We start from the raw sequence: 19,425 nt of genomic DNA, 5'->3' as shown, positions 1-19,425 counted from the left end.
GAGAAAACGTTAGTTTTTCTTCCTTTTGTCCGTGTAGCTTTTGCGCTGTGACAAAAAGTACGATGAATTCTAAGCAACTCGCCCACTTTGCAGTCTTGCTGCATTCAGTGTATGAGCGGTGAGGAGTTATGCACTTTCCCGAAATTTCGAGACTTTCCTGGGTCTGGTATATTATTACGTGGGTTGCACATCGTGCAAAATTTGCGTCGACCGAGAACAGAATCATAATAATCAAGAAGCACTCGTTGCATGGGTACACTGCATTGTCCTGTCCGTGTTGTCATTCAAGGCGTCCCAGATAGCTTTAGTAAGTTGCCCGCAACTCAACGCTTCTTGAGAGAACGATTCTCTCGGCACGAATTTTTCTCATGCTAGTATGAGACATATTTGGTGCAAAAAATGACTGCAATAAAACTCAATGATACAAGGAGGGACGTGCAAGCACGTATCTTTCCTTTTTTTCCTTCGAATGGTATTTCTTTTCTCGTTCTTTTTTTTGTATGCCCATATTTTGCAACTACAACTGTAGCTCTCAGTGCGTTTTTTGCATGAGAATAGAGAACTGGGCGAGCTGTATTACGTTTATTACGTAAACAGCGCGAAGAACGGACACGGGCAAGGGACGACACAAGTCCTGTCTTTCAGTGACTGAAGCTTTAAGACGCATGCCATAACAAATGTGTTCAACAAGCAACGCGCCAAAAAGATAGTAATAGGTGATTTCCTTCCGTGAATGGGTAGCCAACGGATCGGTACTCCACACCAATACCTGGCCATGCTTTAACTCGTCGCAGTAGGGCTCCTGCTCTAGTTACGCATCGGGTGAGTTAATGTCGCACATCGCTTTCACCGACCATGACGTGTGCCGAGCCACTCGTGAGTGGCTTGCGGACGCTGCAGCGAGACAATTGAGCATTTACTCATAGAGTGCCCCACTTTCCGCAGTTGTCGCTGTCTGCTACTGAGCACGTGTCGGCAAATTAATCTTGCTCGAACTGTGCTCGATGATTTCTTAATTCTTATTTCAGAAAGGTAGAGCTTCAACTTAACGTGAGGCCCGCAAAACTATACTGGAGTTCTTTTCAACCACGGAAATAGACACTCGTCTCTAATGCGCGTACTCCGAGTGTGAGTGTCTGATGTGGCTTGCCTTCCTCTACTCTTTTCTCGTTTCCCTCCTCCCCCCCTCTTCTCTCTTCTTCAAGCGAGTGGGCGTCCTGTCCCTTTCAGGAGACAACTGCTAGCCTATTTCTTTGTTTCTTTCTCTCTGTTCAGTGTTATATGTTTACAATAATAACAACAACAACAACGACGACGACAACAATAATGATTTTATCGTTCCACTTCGTGCATAACTGTCACGCATTTAATTTAAACCTGCTGATGAAATGACCGTGTCCGTTCTTTGCGCTGCTACAGGATGATCTCGGTACGTTTGTGCAGCAGTCCAGCGGCGAGAGTCCGTCCGATTCGTCCCAACTTCCAACTCCGTCCAAAGTGAAAGGTGCCAGCGAAAAGAAGATCGCGCACAGCGCATCACTATAGCATTACTAATCTCGTGATTGACTACTAATCCCTTTCTTTCCATCAAGTGCTGCTGTACGTCTTTCGCCCGATCCCGTTGTACGCGAGGGAGATGTCCGGAGAATGTGTTATCCGTCCGACTTGCACGTTAGGTAATCATTCTGTTAGACCTGCGAGGCTGTGCGGATTCGCGCATATGCAAAATACAATCAGCCACTGGAGCGTTCATTCCTTACGAAAACGTCGATTCACTTTCATTAGAATTTTTACCGGCATCCTACTAAGTTTACCGCCACCCTATTTACATTTACAATCTGGTAACACTTATTCATATAATTCCAGAAGAAAGTCTACGTAATTTCTTACAAAAATGCTTTCTAAATAATTCTTTAGAAGTTCGTGTCACATTTTGTAAAAACAGATTCCAATAAAATTTCTGCAGAAAATATAGTTACGTTGTTTTCTAAAGACAGTTTTCACTAAAACGTGTCTGTCAAATCAAGTTATCGGCATTGAAAGGGAACACTCTTGCATTTAAGCTACGAGGCTAAAGTATTCTGCTGCTAGCTGTAAACCAGAAAGGGTGCTGCAACACAATAACTGTGCGAACATGGGATTGTGGTCTCTTGCGTCTAGTTTGCTGCTTTACCACATTTTCATCGATCTTCCAGTGTCATGCGGTGCGCTACCAAGAGACAGCACCACAACATGCGTCAACAAAAATTCTTAAATGGTTGCTGATCACGTAAGCCAACCACACACACAAAAGAAACAAAAAGGTAGATGGGGGGGGGGGGGGGTGAGTGGAAGACCTGGCGAACTAGCAGAGTCGTTTGGAGTGAGTCACGAGAGCAATGAATTAGAACCGAGAGCCCCAAATACGCCAGAGTTCCTGCGTACTATACACGCGTTCTGGCTCACGGATACTGGCACACAAACTCGCACGTACACACAGCGTATGCACACTAACGTAGCTCCTTCTGCTAACGTCGTTACGGTAATTCAATCGCTGATAATTAGATATTCTCAAGCCGTCTGCAGAGTTACCGCTCAATTTGAGGATCGCTATACAAGGACCTGTGAAGACGGCCCTGACAAGGAAAGGTTGAATGAAAGAAAAACAACGTAAGACTTCGAATCCGAACGATAGCCGTCTTCGGGTATCGCGACTTAATTAAATGTCAGGTCTGTCTCGGCAAACCGTATCTATGAATGAGAAAGAGGAAACAATTGGCTCTATCCAGACAAGGGCAATGATGCAAACATAGCGCGCGGAGCAGCGGTCTGTACGCTTTTGCTGCATAATACCAGAGGCATCTGGGGTGGGCGCACATCTGCCCTTACTGGGGAAGCCAAAACGAAAGCAGGGCAGAGAAAAGCTGTTTTCACGAAGCAGTAGCCGTTGTTCACTAGGTTAATGGAGAGTTCGAGCAGTGTCGCGTTTTCTGTGTTAGCTGCACGGATAACGCAATAATACTCGCTCTGCCGCCGTTTCTCGCTCTGCCTTGCGAAAAGATTTATTGGGCGGCCTGCAGGGCGTTTGTGCACACTCAACGCCATGACTAAAGCTGTCTATTGTCAGTGCGTTTGCCAAACCTATGTACTTAGGTAGAGTTATGGGTAGAAAATGAAGATCTGCAGTGCAAAGAAGCGAACGAAATTTCACATGTAAGCTGATGCTTTGATTTCGGTGTTGCGCTTGAACGGTCTAAAGCGTCTTGATGTGCGATTTCGTGATTGCACGATACCCCACAAGGGAGTTTGACTGATCGATCGATCGATCGATCTATCTATCTATCTATCTATCTATCTATCTATCTATCTATCTATCTATCTATCTATCTATCTATCTATCTATCTATCTATCTATCTATCTATCTATCTATCTATCTATCTATCTATCTATCTATTTATCTATTTATCTATCTATCTATCTATCTATCTATCTATCTATCTATCTATCTATCTATCTATCTATCTATCTATCTATCTATCTATCTCATCTTCTGGCTTCGTTTTCCTTTTTGTGGCTCAGTTCACCCCTCACCCTTTCAAACAAGTGGGCACTGCGATAATTTCGAATGCAATTGTCATATTGTTTTCGGTTGCTCGCAATAATAACACGCATTAATGGAAAGAGAATGCACGGCGGTGGCAGCGCGCACCTGTCCCAGTCCCAGTCCAACTAAAAATTTTGCTGAAAGCAAAGCATGGTGCATACGAAGGCACGCATGGCTATTAGATTTGCGAACCGTCGCTGGTATCCTCGTTTCTTATTTATTATATGTATTTAGTTTAAGCTAAACAACTGTACTCGTGTTTAGTTTTGAGTCGATGAATAATGGATATTTCACGGTCCTCATGAGCAACTGGTATCCAAGATAAGTAAATCTTATCACGACGCTCTTGAACATGGACATATAATCAAGTCTCAGTGGCTGCCGAGTCGTTGTAACATCATTGGCAACAAAAGAACCGACGAAGCAGCCCGTTCCACCCGGGAGCAAATCAAACTTGTCTCTGCGCCATTGTCAAAGCATGGTGCAGCCTTTAAACTTCGCCTACTTGCTCTTCGAAGTAGTTTAGAACATTGGAATTCACCGGGATGGGCTAACTCACGACTGCACTTTCTTGACTCTGTATTGCTGCTTCGAATACCGCCTGGTCTATCTCGAGGCGACGCAACTTTACTGTGTCACTTGTGATTGGGCGTTGCCTTTACTAACCCGTACTGTTTCCATATCGGCATGATGGGCAGTGCCTCGTGCAGCGTTTGTGACTGCGACGAACCGGTACGACATAGCCGATTATACTGTCTCTCTTTTGACAGTGGAAGACAGACATTGCGTGCCGCTTTAAGCCAATTGGACGACAGGGCGCTCACGGAAAAAAAATTTCTGGCTCTCCCGTAACCGAAAGTAGATGTAAGCATGAAATGGTAACCGGCAACGCATACTGGTCGGAGATTATACGAGCCACAATATTAAAATGGGTGTAGTGCATGTTCGCAACGGCACACGCCACCACACCACACCGCAACACGCCGTGCTGTGCACTGGTCCATACGGACTTTGCCGAGCTAGAAGAAGAAAGGTGGCTGACGTCGGCACGACAGGCAGCCAAAGACGCCAGGGATACAGAACGCACTGTCCAGCTAGAAGAAAATTGCCTGAATGAAGTGTCACGCAGCGTGGCGCCATCTCTCGAGGGGACGCAGAACCGGCGCCGCAGAATTCACGGACCGCTGGCGTTCACAAAGGCAACCCTGTCTCAACGCCACAGGTACAATGAAGTCTGTGGTGCTCTGTATCTGCCTTTTGAACGTCGCTATTGGAAACAACAAAATATTCAGCGTTAAATTAAATTAAATATCCACCTTAATCCACTTTGCCTTATTTGTACCAACATTAGGTTTGCCAAAGGTAACACTTTGTGGTACCTTTGGCATGGCGCTCTTTGGCCATACTTGGTCCTTGCGCCATTAAACACCACATATCATCATCACTTTGTGGTACCTTAGGAGACATGTGGCACGCTATCATTTGTAAATCAAGAACAGGTCACCCGTATACCTTAAATCAATTTGAAAACCGTTTTCTTTTGAGCCTGGCAGACTAACAGGTCTTATGACCGGAACGTCTCTTCTTCTTTTTTTTTGGGGGGGGGGGGGGGGGGGGAAGGGCACAAGCTCCCTGCATTGCCACGGCGTTCGCGAAACCGTCTATATAGTGCCCAGAAGTATCTTTCCTTCGGACATGGCAGCTCACAATGTGCAACGGGCCGGGAGAACCGAGGCACATTTCTTTCTCTTTCTGCCTTTCAGACGTCACTCTTCTTGAGCAAACAGTTGGAAATCGATCGATGGTTCCTTTTCACAGACACCGCCGCTATCAATCTTGAGATGATTTAATTGCGGAGCCTGATCTCCGCCTTCCGGTCGAAAGAGGACTACGGGCGAACCGCCGTTCTTTTGACCAGCGACCTCCAAGATCGCAGCCAGTAGCGTGAGAAATTCTCGAGCCCTTTCTCTTCACCTTTCGTCCCTCGAATGGCTGCAGAAATGACGCAACCAAATTGGGGAGGGCATTCTGCGATCGGAACGATCTTGCTTCTATCGCGCACGGAATGAAGATATTTGCGGGAGAGCACACAGCGTGAGTAGAGAAACGTGTCCGAGAGACGGATGAACGAACGCGGCCTATAGAGAGAAGCGGGAGAAAGACTGCGGAGGAAGGTGGCGCTACGGAGTGGCAAAGACGACACTCTCCTCGGCCAAGATAAACAAATGCGCAAGTGAAGCACAGACCAAAAGAAAAGCATTCCGGACGGACATGAGAAGTGAAAGGGTGGGAACGTCCAGAGTTGACTTCGTACGCTGCTAGATAAAGCGGGTCCAGACCACGAGTTACTATAGTGACGGCTGCAAGAATGTGAGAAGAAAAGTACTACGAAGAAACCAGGCGACTGTCCATTCACTGCCCGATCTAGGAGAAAGTGCGGCGGCTTCTTTCTCTGAGTTGCTCGGAAGTCAAGCGCGGACGTTTCCACTTGCTTCTTTTGTCAGTTGTCAGTGACCATATAGCTGCGTGCTTACGCAGTGCTTGTATACTTGCGTCAATACCGACACTTTCTCGTGTATACGTCGGACCTTCCTTCCACTGCCGTGACACTTCACTTTTGCGCCTGTGTGTATATGTTGCGAGCATTGGGCACTGAATACGTAGGTCTATCTGTCTCGTTGGGCCTGAACACTGACGTTTGCGCACTATATATATATATATATATATATATATATATATATATATATATATATATATGTGTGTGTGTGTGTGTGTGTGTGTGTGTGTGTGTGTGTGTGTGTGTGTGTGTGTGTGTGTGTGTGTGTGTGTGTGTGTGTGTGTGTGTGTGTGTGTGTGTGTGTGTGTTTTCAAGACTTGGGCCTGTTGAACTTACTCCAGCAGGGGACCGGGTTTTTAACCGTTGCGAGCTCTGCTCTGAAGGAGAAAGTTTTGATAAGGAAGGGTGGTAAGGTCGGTCTTAGGTGCGTTCCTTTAAGATTTAGCCTTTCCGGGCTGAGGGAAAGGGAAGCAACAAGAAGATGGAAAAGAGGGGACGAAAGGAAATGCTATGTGACGGGGAGGACACATGAAATAGGCTAATCACTTGACGAGTTGGTTTAATGAAAACTTCGAGTGCCCATTGCTCTTCAGAAAAGAAGTCCTCGCTGGCCTAAAAGCTGGATTTATTATCTCGGAGGAAGTCTGCAGATCTTTCCGTGGGCAAGGAGGAACACGAGTAAGGCGGACCTCTCCAGTTGTACGACGTTAGAGCGGCGAGCTCTTCACTAGCGGCGATGTCTGGAGACCCGGCCGAAAATTCAAGCTCACATTTAGCGCCAATGTAGAGAGGCACGTTCTACGACTGCCCGTGCGAATCATCATTTCTTTAAGGAAAAATTTGTGTGTTCAATAGTTGTGTGCTTCAGCGCCATTCGTTGCGTCACCGAGCGACAGCCGACGCATTACTCCACTCTTAATGCTCACGCATTAAAAACACGCCTACTGATTCTTAACAACCCGATTTCTTAAGCCAACTTCTGAAACGCACGTGGCAGGCTTTACTTCTGGTTGCCTAGCAGCTGTACAAACAATTTTCGAGTGATGTATGAAATCTTGGAACAAAGACATCGGAACTCACGAGTAATCGTAAAGTCCAATGTCACGTTGCACTCCAGCCACTAACCGCGCATGTAAACCGCCCGAGTAATCCTACAGAGCACCGGGTAAGGCGTACGTCGGTGACCTCGCATATAGCAAATTGTCAGTAGTAAGAATGTCGCAACGAAACTACTTGTTGGCCTAGTTGGGGCTCGAACAAGATTGTTTGACCGCTGGATAACGTAGATTTGTGAATAGCCTATGCGTGCGTGTATGTGTATGTTGTCTTTATGTGTCTTCCTTTTGTGTGTGTTTTAACTTGGGGCAAAAAAACGTGTCATTTAGTAAGAAAGTCGCTGCGTTATAATTGTTGGATTTCACCATAAAAGGTGCTGGCGTAACCGTAGATGAAAATAAGGCGCTACCCCCGCCCCCCGCAAGATAATAAAAAAAAAGCAAACACTCAATTTTCTTTAAGCCTCGCAAACGTTGCCATGACTTCCATGTATCTGTCTCTCCAATACCAACAGCACAAACATTGCAGCAGCGAAACCTTGTCAATGGCTGCTTCGTTGAGATACCGCCGTCCAGTGCCGTGAGGCCGATAGACAAAGCCTCTAATGGTATTAGAAATATTTTTTTCGAGGCCACCAAGGCGAGGACACCGAGCTCAGCGAACCCGACGCTCGTCCTTTTAACACTGATAAATCGCCTCCCAAACGGTAATGGCCTCAGCGGAGACAGCGACGGTGACGCAAAATGTATACCCTTCCTAAATTTAAGTTTGTTGACCGTGTCCCTGGTTGTCCATTGGCTACGTACTAATGTACGGCGTACTGTGGTTAGGCTTAGGACATCAATACTTCTCTTTTATTTTTTAAACTTTCCTTGAGTTTTCACTTAAACTAATGGCACAAGCGGGGCAGGAGACAATGAATCGTCCGTTTCTTAACCACCGACTCGCACGGGTAGGCGCCCTAACAATGAGACCGCCACAAAGCGAATTGCCTCGCACGTACCCCAACCAAAGAAAGGCAGCTGATAAGGAAGTCTCGGGGCGTTCTCACACCTACACCTACTTCTGGCGCATTGCGCCGACGCGTGGTTGCAAAGCTCGAACTAATTAGTTTAGGCGTAGCCTATGGAGCAAACTAATTACTTTCGGTTAAGTATGCGGCCTTCAGAACCTTCGTATCCGTGCGTATTGTAATTTAGCTGCGAGTTTTTTTCTTTTTTTGCTCCTTCTTCTTCTGGCTCTTGTGCATGCTTCACATTTTCAGTTTGTACCTAACTTAGCGTTAGGTACTAAGTTAAACGCACAGCGTCTTCCATCGTTTGTGGGATACGAAACAACGTTTATGAATGGAGAGCAGCTACCGCTGTGTGTCTTCCCTTTTCCTTTCTTCATTTCTTCTCTTTCTTTCTGCCTGCTTTAAAAGCGACGCAAACGCGTAACATTCCAGCCAGACTTCTTTTTTGTCGATGGTCTAGCAGCCGGTGCCCCGGGGGTGCATTTCATATAAAGCCCCGGCATCACACTTTGTTCGCACCAGAGGAGCAAAAATGCCCGTTAGGGCACGCGTGCATCAACGACTGAGCGATGGAAACAATGCAAAGTGCAGAAGAGCGATAGTGGCGGCAGGAAAACTGGGAAGGGCGTCTGATGCGCCGTCTGCACACAGAGGCGCGTCTGCTGTCGGCTGCAGCAGGGGGAGGGGCGGGGGGGGGGAGTCAGCGCACTCCAGCGTGGCGCCCCCCACAGCCCGAGTTCAGGCCAGGGGCGCAGGATTAAAACGCCGTTTTCCGCCTGCGTTCCCGCCGTGGTGTCAGCACCTCTGGCCCCACCGACGCATCATCCCGCTTTGGCGAGCTCGCGGCCGGAACACGAGGCGGACACACCCTGCTTGCTCTTGCGCCTGCCTTCAGCGTACAAGACCGGCGGCGCGATGGCCTTACGCCTGATTTGAAGGAATCCGGGTGGCGAAATAAGCGGCCAGCTTGCCCAGCGTGGCGGTGTTCGCGAACAAAGGAGAATGTATGCGCGCTGCCAGCCTTTGTAGAGCGGAAAACGCAACGATCGAGGAGACGCGAGAGGGGGTGGGGGGAGGGGACAGGAAGGGTACGCACTGTGCGCTGTACTTGTGAGCCGTTGTGCAAGTCCAACTTAATGGCGAAGTCTCGGACGGTGGGTGAAAGAGCAAAGTTTCCTGCAGAAATCACTACAGCGGGAGCTCTGGCGCTGGCGTCTATATATGGGAGCGGCAAGTTAGTCGTTCAGCCAGCATGGGCATGATGCGCAGTACATGGATTTGCCTAAATTTCATGCTTTTGGCTTCAAACGGCTTCGCCAACTTGCGAATAGATTTTATCCAACGAAATATTGCGTTATTAATGTATGAAGTGCGCCGCACAGTCCATTTTAGGAACTACAGCACTTCTTTCGTAGCTTTTTTTCGCACACGCAGATCGAAATGTGCGTTTTCTCAAACTTTCGCTCTGAGAAATGGTTGATTGTCTGACCTGAAAGGGACTGTCTGTGTGTGAATTAAGCACACATTGTTCGCGGTGCCTAATTCTCGCGAATGTTACGTAGGCTATTCCTTCGCGAAAAAAAAGAAGTTGTCTCTTAATGCACTCGTTTCCATGTCATCGGCTTCCTCAAAGTATGGGATCTTTATGGGTGCCCTGACTTCACCAGGGACATAAAACCGGTTACTTCAGAATTAATACTTGCGAGCTTCATACTACCTACGTGCAGAAGCTTTATTTGAAGCGCACAAGGTAATGCAAATGTCCTGCACATTCCCAAGGCGCTGACGCAGGTACCCACTCGCCACGTTGCATAGTGGCTCTCAATATGCGGACGTTTTCGCGCCGGTCGCCTATTTCTCACCTCATTTCCTTCTCCATATATATATCTTTTTCCGCTAAATTTCGACAGTCTATATACACTCTGTAAACTTCCTGTTGAATATTTCACCTATTTAGAGACTTGGTCCCCAATGTGTAAAATCTACATGCACTCCATATACGAGCGTTAGCAAGTCTCATTCCTTCGTAGTCCTAGCGTAGTCCGCAGGCTTTCGGAAAGATAACAGTTATTTCTTTGCATGGTTTCAATAGACTTTAGTTTGCAGAAAATGTGAGGCCGTAAGTTCGCAGGCTCTCTCCAGACGATGCACAAACTTTGCATGAAAACGTTCGCAATTTTTTTTTTTTTGTAAGCCTCTCCATTGAAGGAGAGAGCACGTTTCCACTGTAATGTCGCGCGTGAGCACAAAGGTACGTGCTGCAGCTTCTGCAGTGTCATCAAGGGGTGCTCGCGCGTGTTTGCAACAGTCCGGAGGTAACTTTCGTGGCGTCCATTGAGCTCTCGTTGGAAATCTCTATGTAAATAAATTTTTAATAATATAAATGAACAATTGCGATTTTTACGCAAGCTCGCCAGCGATAAATTATAGCGACAGTAACCGCTTTTGACGTAAAAACGAGTCAGCTGATTCTAGTTGTTTCAAGCTTTGTAATCGATAATTTACAGCGCGTTCTAAATATATGCTTGCTTCGCTAGCAGCTAAAAAAAATACCGGCCGTTTGTTGCAGACGGCGTTCGCGAAACGATGTGCTTCGAATCGAGAAATGTTCCACGATCAAAATGGCGGATGATCACTTTAAGACCCTAGAACCACACGAAGAGAAGCAAATATTGGCAACGTTGTCCAATCTAGTGCTGCTTCCTCATGGTGCTAACCTTTATCTGGTGCTCCTGTTCATATAGGTATCTTTATGCTCTCGCATGATCGTCACAGCCTCATGTATTCCCTAGGGGCCTATCTCGACGCGGTAACGAAAAAATATTACTCGAAAAGCACCACTGCCATCATGTCAAAACCGTATCATTTCTTTCTTTTCTTTTTTAACTCTTCGTCGTTGAGTCTTGCCCGCGGCATATGGAAACACGATGCTCTTTTAGATCGAGCTCTGTGTTAAGTTCCTCTGGAACTACGAAATAAAATCCTGTCGGTACCGGTGCACCCGATTCCGACGAGCGAATCGCGCGAAAGCTGGCCGTGCTACCAAACTTTGCGCGTCCGTCTGGTCTCTCAGCCAGCGGCCTGGAAACGGCTTACGGCGCCGCACGACACCACCTGCGGCTAAAGTCGATACGCGAAGCATTTCGAAGTCTCTCTCTCTCTCTCTCTCTCTCTCTCTCTCTCTCTCTCTCTCTCTCTCTCTCTCTCTATTTTCTGTACTTGGAACTAGCCCGAAACCTTCGTGACAATTCTGATAGTATATAAGTTCCTACGAGAAGGGAACAAAAGTATGGAGAAAAAGAAAAAGCGTTTAGCGGATGCTGTGACCCGAGATGAGCGCCTTCTAGCGAGTGACGACAGCAAGAAAGCAAAGAACGCTTGCGCTCAAGGAAAATCGAGCCATTCAGTTTGCTTCTCTGTCTCTCTTTCTTAAGCCTATATTTTGCTTTTTTCATAACTCCTTATGGTTATACAATGTTATCGTTGCACTCTGCAGTGAACACGAGGGGTTTTTTCCTTCGTTCGTTCTTTACATTTCACAGAAATAGTATATGCATAATGGGAAACCGAGGAAAATGTTCGCTTCGCTTGCGTTCTTTTAAAGTGTGGCCAAAGCGTGATACGAGACCCGTGTCTTGCATTCCGCCTTGTTGGTGCGCGGCCAGGAATCGCATCCAGCACAGCGCCGTAACGATTGAGCCACCGAAGTGGGTTAATAGCGGGACTCAACATGTGGCCTGAATACTCGGATCATTTTCAGGTAACTTAATGGCTTAAGAACGAAAAGAAAGAAAGCGCAAATAAAGCGCTTTTTTTTTTTAGAAGTGCAGATGATGATCATCCAGGACGAAGTCCAGACCGTCGCGTTGCAGAGATTCCCGTGGTAGTAGACCTTATGGTTAACACGAAATGAAAAGGCGACAGTAACATTTCTTTTTCCTTACACTTTGTCAAGCTGTGTTGCATATCAGTATGGGGCCGCTGTTTTGCGATCCGTTTGTTATCTGTTAGCCTCCATTTTCTTTCGCGCACAGAATTCGGTACTTCTTTTTAGTGTAGTCCGAGACTAATTCTTTTTCGTGCGAAGCTTGCCCTGCGGCGTAGGTATACTGAAATAAAAGCCATGTAATAATTGCAGTAGTGACCTAGCGAATTTATTGTCGGTGCGCTACCAATGCCTATAACTGCCTGTCTGATCAGATTATAGCATGGCAAGTCTTGTCTCACGAGTCGAGTAGCTCTCTTTCCAGGGCAGAGCCACCACAGGTTGTGAATGTCCGCTGTCGTAGACGCTGCAGCACACTTTGGCAAGTTCATTGGGCCTACAAGTGTTGAACCCCAGGCCCAGGTGACGTAAGGTGTAAAGGCAACCCCAGCGCGTACTCCTCGTAGAGAGTTTCTCCACTCGAGAAATATTAGCGGGAAAATGTAGGTACGGATACGAAGAACTTTATTAAAAGCATCCTGAGAAGCGCCGCCAGCTACGGTGACACCGCGGGACGCCCTAAATAACGGAGGGTTTAAGGCGTGCGTGTCCCGGTGAAGAAGGCATTTCTGGGCTAAAAATACAGGCATGCGGTCTGAAGGGAGAGTATCATGTGAATGTCCCTGTACCCAGTGTACACTGACGATAGATGAGGATGACCTCGAAGATGGCGTATCTATTCTCGCATTTGATGGCGTCTTGAAAAACTCGGATTGGGTGCGGTAAAACGCTGATAGAGGCAGTTTACATTTCGACCAAACGAATGCTCTTCGGTGTTTTGGTGGTTTTGATTGCGTCATGCACGGCCTGCACATCAAATAGTGAGGCGTCAGCGTTGTTTAGCATCAAGTAACTCGAAGATCAGGGTGCACGATAGACTGACGAAAGCGACTTGGTCTCTGGGAGTCAGTAGCCGCGTCTACACTCACTGCACAGTGTCCACGAGGGACAGTCGTCTCTGGTGCTATGAGAAGTTTATTACGTTGCCGAAACTTTGCGTGTTTACCGGTGGTCATAGTATAGTGTAGCACCATGACGGAAGATCGTCGAATGCTGTAGCCAGGGAAAGGTATCCGTAGAACTTGGAATAAGGAGCCGCCACTGGCGGAACAAGCTGTATTTTCAATGTCAGACGCAAAGGCCAATTGTCATTGCTTTCATGCCCACACACAGTTCGTCTCTTCTCACTACGTGGCATAACTCAGTCCAGTGGGCAAACCTCGCATTTCTCGTCCAGCACCGAGGCTGTGTAAAGATGCGACTATAGTGTCTGCGTCAAGCAGGGTAATCGGCTATAAAACCTTGCCGTGAAACCCTATTGGCTCCGCGGACTTGTGATTTGAGAAACGCTGTACTCTACAATGCCCGGACGATAGCAAATCTTGGATTGTTTTTGTACTTTTTTTTTGAAATTCTTAGATCTAACGGGAGCTGCAGCGCTGTAACTTTTGTTTTGAAGTCGCTCCAGCAGAATATGAAAGCGAGCAGCTTTGAAAAAAAAGCTACCGTGATAAGAGTGCAAGAGAGAGCCGTCCCGGTAAGCTTGTCTTGACCTATGTAAACGTCGGAACACGCTACAGAGTGACCACACAGTGTGACCGACAGTAGGCGGCAAAGAGGCAGTCAGACAAGCAAGCAGCAGCAGCAGCAGCAGCAGCAGCAGTGGAGTCTAGTAGGGAAGGAGAGATGGGCGTGTCCTTGTTCTCTCCTTCTTTCCACCCCTCTCTTCAGAATAGGCCTAACTTTAACCGCGGGGCTGTCTGGCGTCGGCAGCGCCGTCTCGCCGCCATCGATCCGCGTATGGGCGCACGCATCTGCCAGACGACGACGACGACGCCGAGGGGAAAAGAGGGAGGGAAGAGGAGCTTTCCCTAGGCGGGATCACGGTGCACGCGTCTTCCCGTCAGATGGTACCGACACGCGGTCGAAAGCAACCCTAAGCAGATAAAAAAAAAGAGATGAAGGAGAAGCACGGGAGCTAAGGTGTACGGGGAAGCCATAGAGAAGGCGAAGTGGCATGGGGTGGGAAGTTGTGTTGCTCTTACGACTCCAAACGGGGAAAAAAGGGAGAAAGGGAGCTTGTCTGTAGCACTCGTTAACGTGTTCTTGGTTGTTCGCTTTGGAAGAGTGCGGTATGTGCCGTTGCTTTCGCTGCTCGTTCACAACCAAAGAGAGAGACAGCAAGAAGGCTAGGGAGCCGAAAAACTCTTTATTATTAAAGACATCTAGCCCGGCAGGGGAGGAAGTAAAATTGAATTAATGTCCAGCAGCAATGAGAAGCTTAGCAGAAGCAGCCTGTATAGAACGGTCATTGTAGGTGGATGGTAGAGAAGAAGGACGTGACGGTGGAAGTACTGTTGCTTTTTTTTTTATTGCTGTTGCTGCTGTAGATGATTCCTGAGAGGGGAGCCAACTTTTCCCCGTGTCGTTTGCTCCTCCTCCTCCTCCCTGTTCTGTCAGGGAAGCTCACGAGCCTAAATGCCTGGGGATAACATTACAGAGAGAGCAAGCCGTATGGGGACGGTGGAAGGTAAGCGGGGAGCGCCGGGCCGTTAAATCATTTGAATAATTTGCCACTGGGGCGGGAAAGCGTTGCGCGCCTATGGGGCGTCGGGGGAGAGCTCGGTTGAAGGCTGGTGCAAGCGTTAAAGCACACCTATGAACTTTTACTTCTTTGTTTCCACCGAGAGACTGCTTTGTGGTATTGCGGCTCGAACTAGGGTGAATAGGTGGCACGTATCTTACTCAGCAAGGAGCATGTAATGAAGAAGCGAAAATAGTCGACGAAAATTGGGTTTCACCTCTCGTTGGTGAGGTGAGAACGACGGAACTTTACTGTACCATTCGCAACATTTAGCTTAGCGTTAGTATTATACATATATTTTGTTTACATTTGCTGCATATATCGCCGCCACTTCTTTTACCTCACGCATCACGCAATCATCGAATTTGGTGTCTTCACTTTGCCTTCGCGTTTTCGTCAGCTGCTGTGGAGCTCGTGCGGGCGTTTGCCTTTTATCGTAAAGTACACATATGGCTGGGTGTCCTGCCGACGTACATTCTGGCAAACACACCTAAACAATATTAGTAGAAGCTTTTACTTGCTAAATCAATTGCTAAATCATGTGCAAGTTTTCAACTCGTACCACATCCATGTCCTTCACTCTCTAACGATTAACGGTCGCCGCGTAGCATGTGTTTCCTGTTTCTCTCCGGTGCCCTTCAGACTGACTCCTGTAACTGCATCGGACGCCGGGGCGCTAGTGCGATATCGCGCTTACAGCCGGTGCCCACCATATCGACTTGTCATTGCGTTGCCCAGTAATCGCCTTCGCGGGTGCCCGTACGACAGCAGCAGCAGCGGCAGCCAGCTCTGTCGACTGCGCGTACTACGAAGCTGACAAGTTCGGTGCATTGCTACAACTACTGGTGCACAGAATGAACGCCTTAGCTGAGGCTTGGTTTCTACGCGTGTCTCCGCACCGGTGTCTCTCTAGTCGTCAGCACGAGGTGTGTGCAGTAAGCGCGTGACGTGACTGTGAGGCAAGTGCACGGCACCTACGACCTCGGAACGCGCATTGCAACGACCCTTCCAACACTGCGAACATTCGGTCGCATCTACATGCGCGCACGCGTCTCGCACTCACCAACACCCGATCACACTCACCCGCATTAGGTGAACACGACCGCCACTCACTCCCATCCACACGTACGGGTTTGAAATGAGCGTGAATCGGCACGCACTCGCTAACGGATGCGCCTACCTTTGGAGTTCTGTTTTGTGAGTGTCGCGAACGAACGGCAGCTTGCGTAGGCTAGTTAGTTCTTGATCAGGGATGCGAAGTTCCGCGGCTTGACAGGACAAACACGAAGAATACGTGATCTTGTGATCGTGTTTTTTTTTTCTTTTCGCGTGCGTCCTGTCTTGCAGCGCAACTTCACACACGTGTCCGGGACGAATCGTCAGAAAGCACGCACTGCACTCAATTGTCGAGACGGGGCGCAGGCAGCCAGCTGTCCGCTGCACATCGCATCAGCGGCGCTGGCGCGCTACTCGCACATAAGTGCAAATGCTGCGGTCGCGCGCCATCTTGCGGTACAGCATCTACCCCCTTTGTGCGCGATGATGTGGCGTCGCGCGAATGGCCGGCAATCCTGCTCCCACTATGTAATGCGAGAGCCCGAAATATTGCACCACACACTTCTTCCTGCCCGTTGCGGCCACTGCTTACAGCTATAAGCCATGCACTCTCTCGCGCACCACTTCGAAGTCTCGGCTTGGCTTAATCAGGGCTCTCTCGATTAATGTTGCTGCCCATAGGCTGGCCTTTTGTTGACCGCGCCGCGTTTATATGGGCGTCCTGCTCAAGGACATCCTCTGTGACTTGGTCAAGCGAAATAAGCGTAGTAAAATGAAATAAGTCTATTTAGATGCTCCCCTCTGATTGTCCTGGCCAGTCGTGCCATTTTATCGTTCCCTTTTGTTTACATCTTGCCGTGGTTAATCCCTGTATGTCTCGACCCGCCTTTCCTCTATACTTCGTACGCTTGTGTTGTTTGTGTTGCGTCAGGGCGGCTGCTGCTGCGTCAATGAATGAAAAATGCAACTTGCCGCCCGTTCGATCACTCGTGAACTGAGTAATTCAACTAGCCCAATCTTCGGCGTTACTAATTTAACCCGTTCGCAATCGTATGACTTAAAAACAAGATAAGAAAAGGAGTCCGTACCGTCGGTTTGATAGTCGCATCACTTATGCAAAGATGCAGCCGTCACGCTAGACGCAAGCCTCGTTTGTTTTGGTTGAGGGCATGTAGTAGTACTCTGATGGGTCTACACTCTCTTCTCTATTCTCCCTTTCCCGTTCCCCAGTGTAGGCTAACCAACCAGATTCATTTCTGGTTAACATCCCTGCCTTCTCTCTCTTCTTTCCTCCTCCTCCGATATGCTAGTAAAGTGCCTGCGATTCACTCTTTTAATTTCGTTCATTTTTCTCTGCAGGACTGCTATCATGGGACGTCAAGGCCACCGGCACAGACCTGGCCTCAGCCGAAAAGGCCTGCCTGTCCGTCAAGGTCAGCGCGGGCCCACACAACGGTGAGTCTCACCCCATTTGTAGACATTTTATGCTTGCATACATAAAAAGCATACTGCGCTTGGCTTCTTTAGGAGCGCGAAAGCGTAAGGAAAATTAACTGTTTCCCTTGGAAATTGTAAGGTGTAATTAAATACGAATTATATGGTTAATTGTTGTATTCCTAAGAAGGAGATGAACGGAGACGAACCCACAACATTCCAAAACTCTAACCTCCTTGATTTCTCGGTAAGGAATTGATTACTACAAGATAAAATGAAGATGATAGTTCCATTTCTTTTATTTCCCGCAGAAACCCCCGCGTCGGTACGCCAGTGTGACGTCGCGGATTTTAAACGACCTTCTCAAATGTGGGCCCCCCATTGCCGCCTAATAAAGGTTCTTCAAATTTTCTGAGTTCAGTACGCGTTTGGCCGTTTCAAAATACAATGTAGGACGTGTTTAACGATAACAAGCTAACTAGGCCTCAGCAGACGCCGTCGCCATCCATTATGTCACGCCGTAATGGCGCGGGAACTTTATTTTTTTCTGGCTTTCCAAAAGTCGGCTCGCTGTATAAGAGTGGCTTTTCCGGTATTGCACAAATGTTATTTAGTAATGCGGCTCAACGTAGCTTTTCTCTTTATTGCCCCTTTAGGTGACTTGGTTGCGCGAGATGAACAGGCAGCATTAGCACGAGGCCTCGTTTTGGACTAACTTCACTGCATTAGCATTTCACGTGTGCGGCAGAGGGTTTACGTAGACAGGCCGAAAGTAACGCTCTATGTTTGCGTGACTTCCACGCACAACCATTAGCGTATATACGCGAAACTACAAGTGTTACGCACGCGGGCGGCGCGCAGAACACGCGTATAGTTCTCACGTTTGCGTGCGCTCGGCTTCTACGCTAGTGAAACTAAAATTCTCCACCTCGTGTGCTGCTGCCGGTTCAGCCTACAGCAGCTTAGCTCAACCAAACGGAGCAGGCGCGAAGCACGCATAAGCGTGTCGACAGAGCACAAAGCCGCGGGTGACACATAGGTGGGGCGCAACTGCAAAGCATCTGTATATGCAAGTATACGGAGCTCTGGTGCATGCACCGTCGGCTCGCCAGTTGCCGATAAGGTGTCGGCAACTGCAAATGTAGCGAACTGGGTCATGCCACCTCCGCTCACCTTTTGTTAGCGTTTTCTTTTCCTTCTTTATCTGTTTTTCTTACTTTTATTAATGGAGCGGCAAGTTAGCGAGGGTCGTTTGGTGCTTGCTTGGTGGAGGAATTAACAGGCTCCGGGCTCTGCGAGGGAGTCTCACGTTTGTGCCAGTCATGGCAATGCAGTCGCAATTTTTTTTCACGCCTTCTACTAGGAGTGAAACAAAAAAAAATGAAATTATAGGGTTTTACGTGCCAAAACCACGACCTGATTATGAGGCACGCCGTAGTGAGGGGCTGCGGATTAATTTTGACCTCCTGGGATTCTTTAGCGTGCACATAAATCTAAGTACGCGGGTCTTTTTGTATTTCGCCCCCCATTGAAATGCGGCCGCCGTGGCAGGTATTTGATCCCGCGACCTCGCGCTTTAGCCGCGCAACACCAAAGCCACTAAGCAACCACGGCGGGTCCCTCCACTATGAGTAGCTCTTTCATAAAGAGCGAGAGAGAAAAAAAGAACACTGAGCTTCATAAACTTCCGTTGCAACAATTTTCGTGAAATATGGAATAAAGGAAAACTAAGGTTTTGCAGTTTAAAGCGTCGTAGTAGTAGTAGAGACGGAACAGTAAAGACCCGAGTACTCGTCGTGGTTATGGTTATGGTTATGGCGTTATGGTTATGGCGTTGTGCAGCTGAGCACGCTGTGCCGGATACGTTCCCCCTTCACGGCGGCAAGCATTAGTAGGGGAGGGGGGGGGGGTGAAATGCAAAAAAGAAAACGAAAAGAAGAAGAAAGAGGAACAAACACTCGTGTACTTCGATTTTAGGTGCACGTTAAAAACCAGAGGCGGTTAAAATTATTCCGGAGCTTTTCACTACACGGTGTCTCATAATTCCTTTCAGGAGGTTAAACTCCGGAGTTTCAAGGGACGGACAACCGCCTAGAAGGTGTTGTGAGATGTTGGTGGAAACGAAAAGAGCATAACTTGTAATGATAGATTCGA

General features: G+C 47.9%; 1 protein-coding gene across 4 annotated transcripts in view; it reads left to right on the top strand.

Annotated features, from left to right (window-relative positions):
* futsch overlaps positions 1–19,425 on the top strand; it is a 199,838-nt gene that overhangs the window by 127,495 nt on the left and 52,918 nt on the right. For 3 of the 4 annotated variants that reach the window (XM_065452204.1, XM_065452177.1, XM_065452185.1), the window contains exon 2: positions 17,197–17,292. In XM_065452204.1, the coding sequence (XP_065308276.1) occupies positions 17,197–17,292 (96 nt within the window). Of the gene's footprint in view, positions 1–5,514; positions 5,679–17,196; positions 17,293–19,425 lie in introns of those variants that run through there. The other variant, XM_065452194.1, reaches the window with a different exon arrangement.

This window comes from Dermacentor albipictus, chromosome 2 (genome assembly GCF_038994185.2).
Source record: "Dermacentor albipictus isolate Rhodes 1998 colony chromosome 2, USDA_Dalb.pri_finalv2, whole genome shotgun sequence".
Classification (NCBI taxonomy): domain Eukaryota; kingdom Metazoa; phylum Arthropoda; class Arachnida; order Ixodida; family Ixodidae; genus Dermacentor; species Dermacentor albipictus.
The sequence above is the reverse complement of the archived record's forward strand: the minus strand, read 5'-3'. Positions and strand labels throughout refer to the sequence as shown.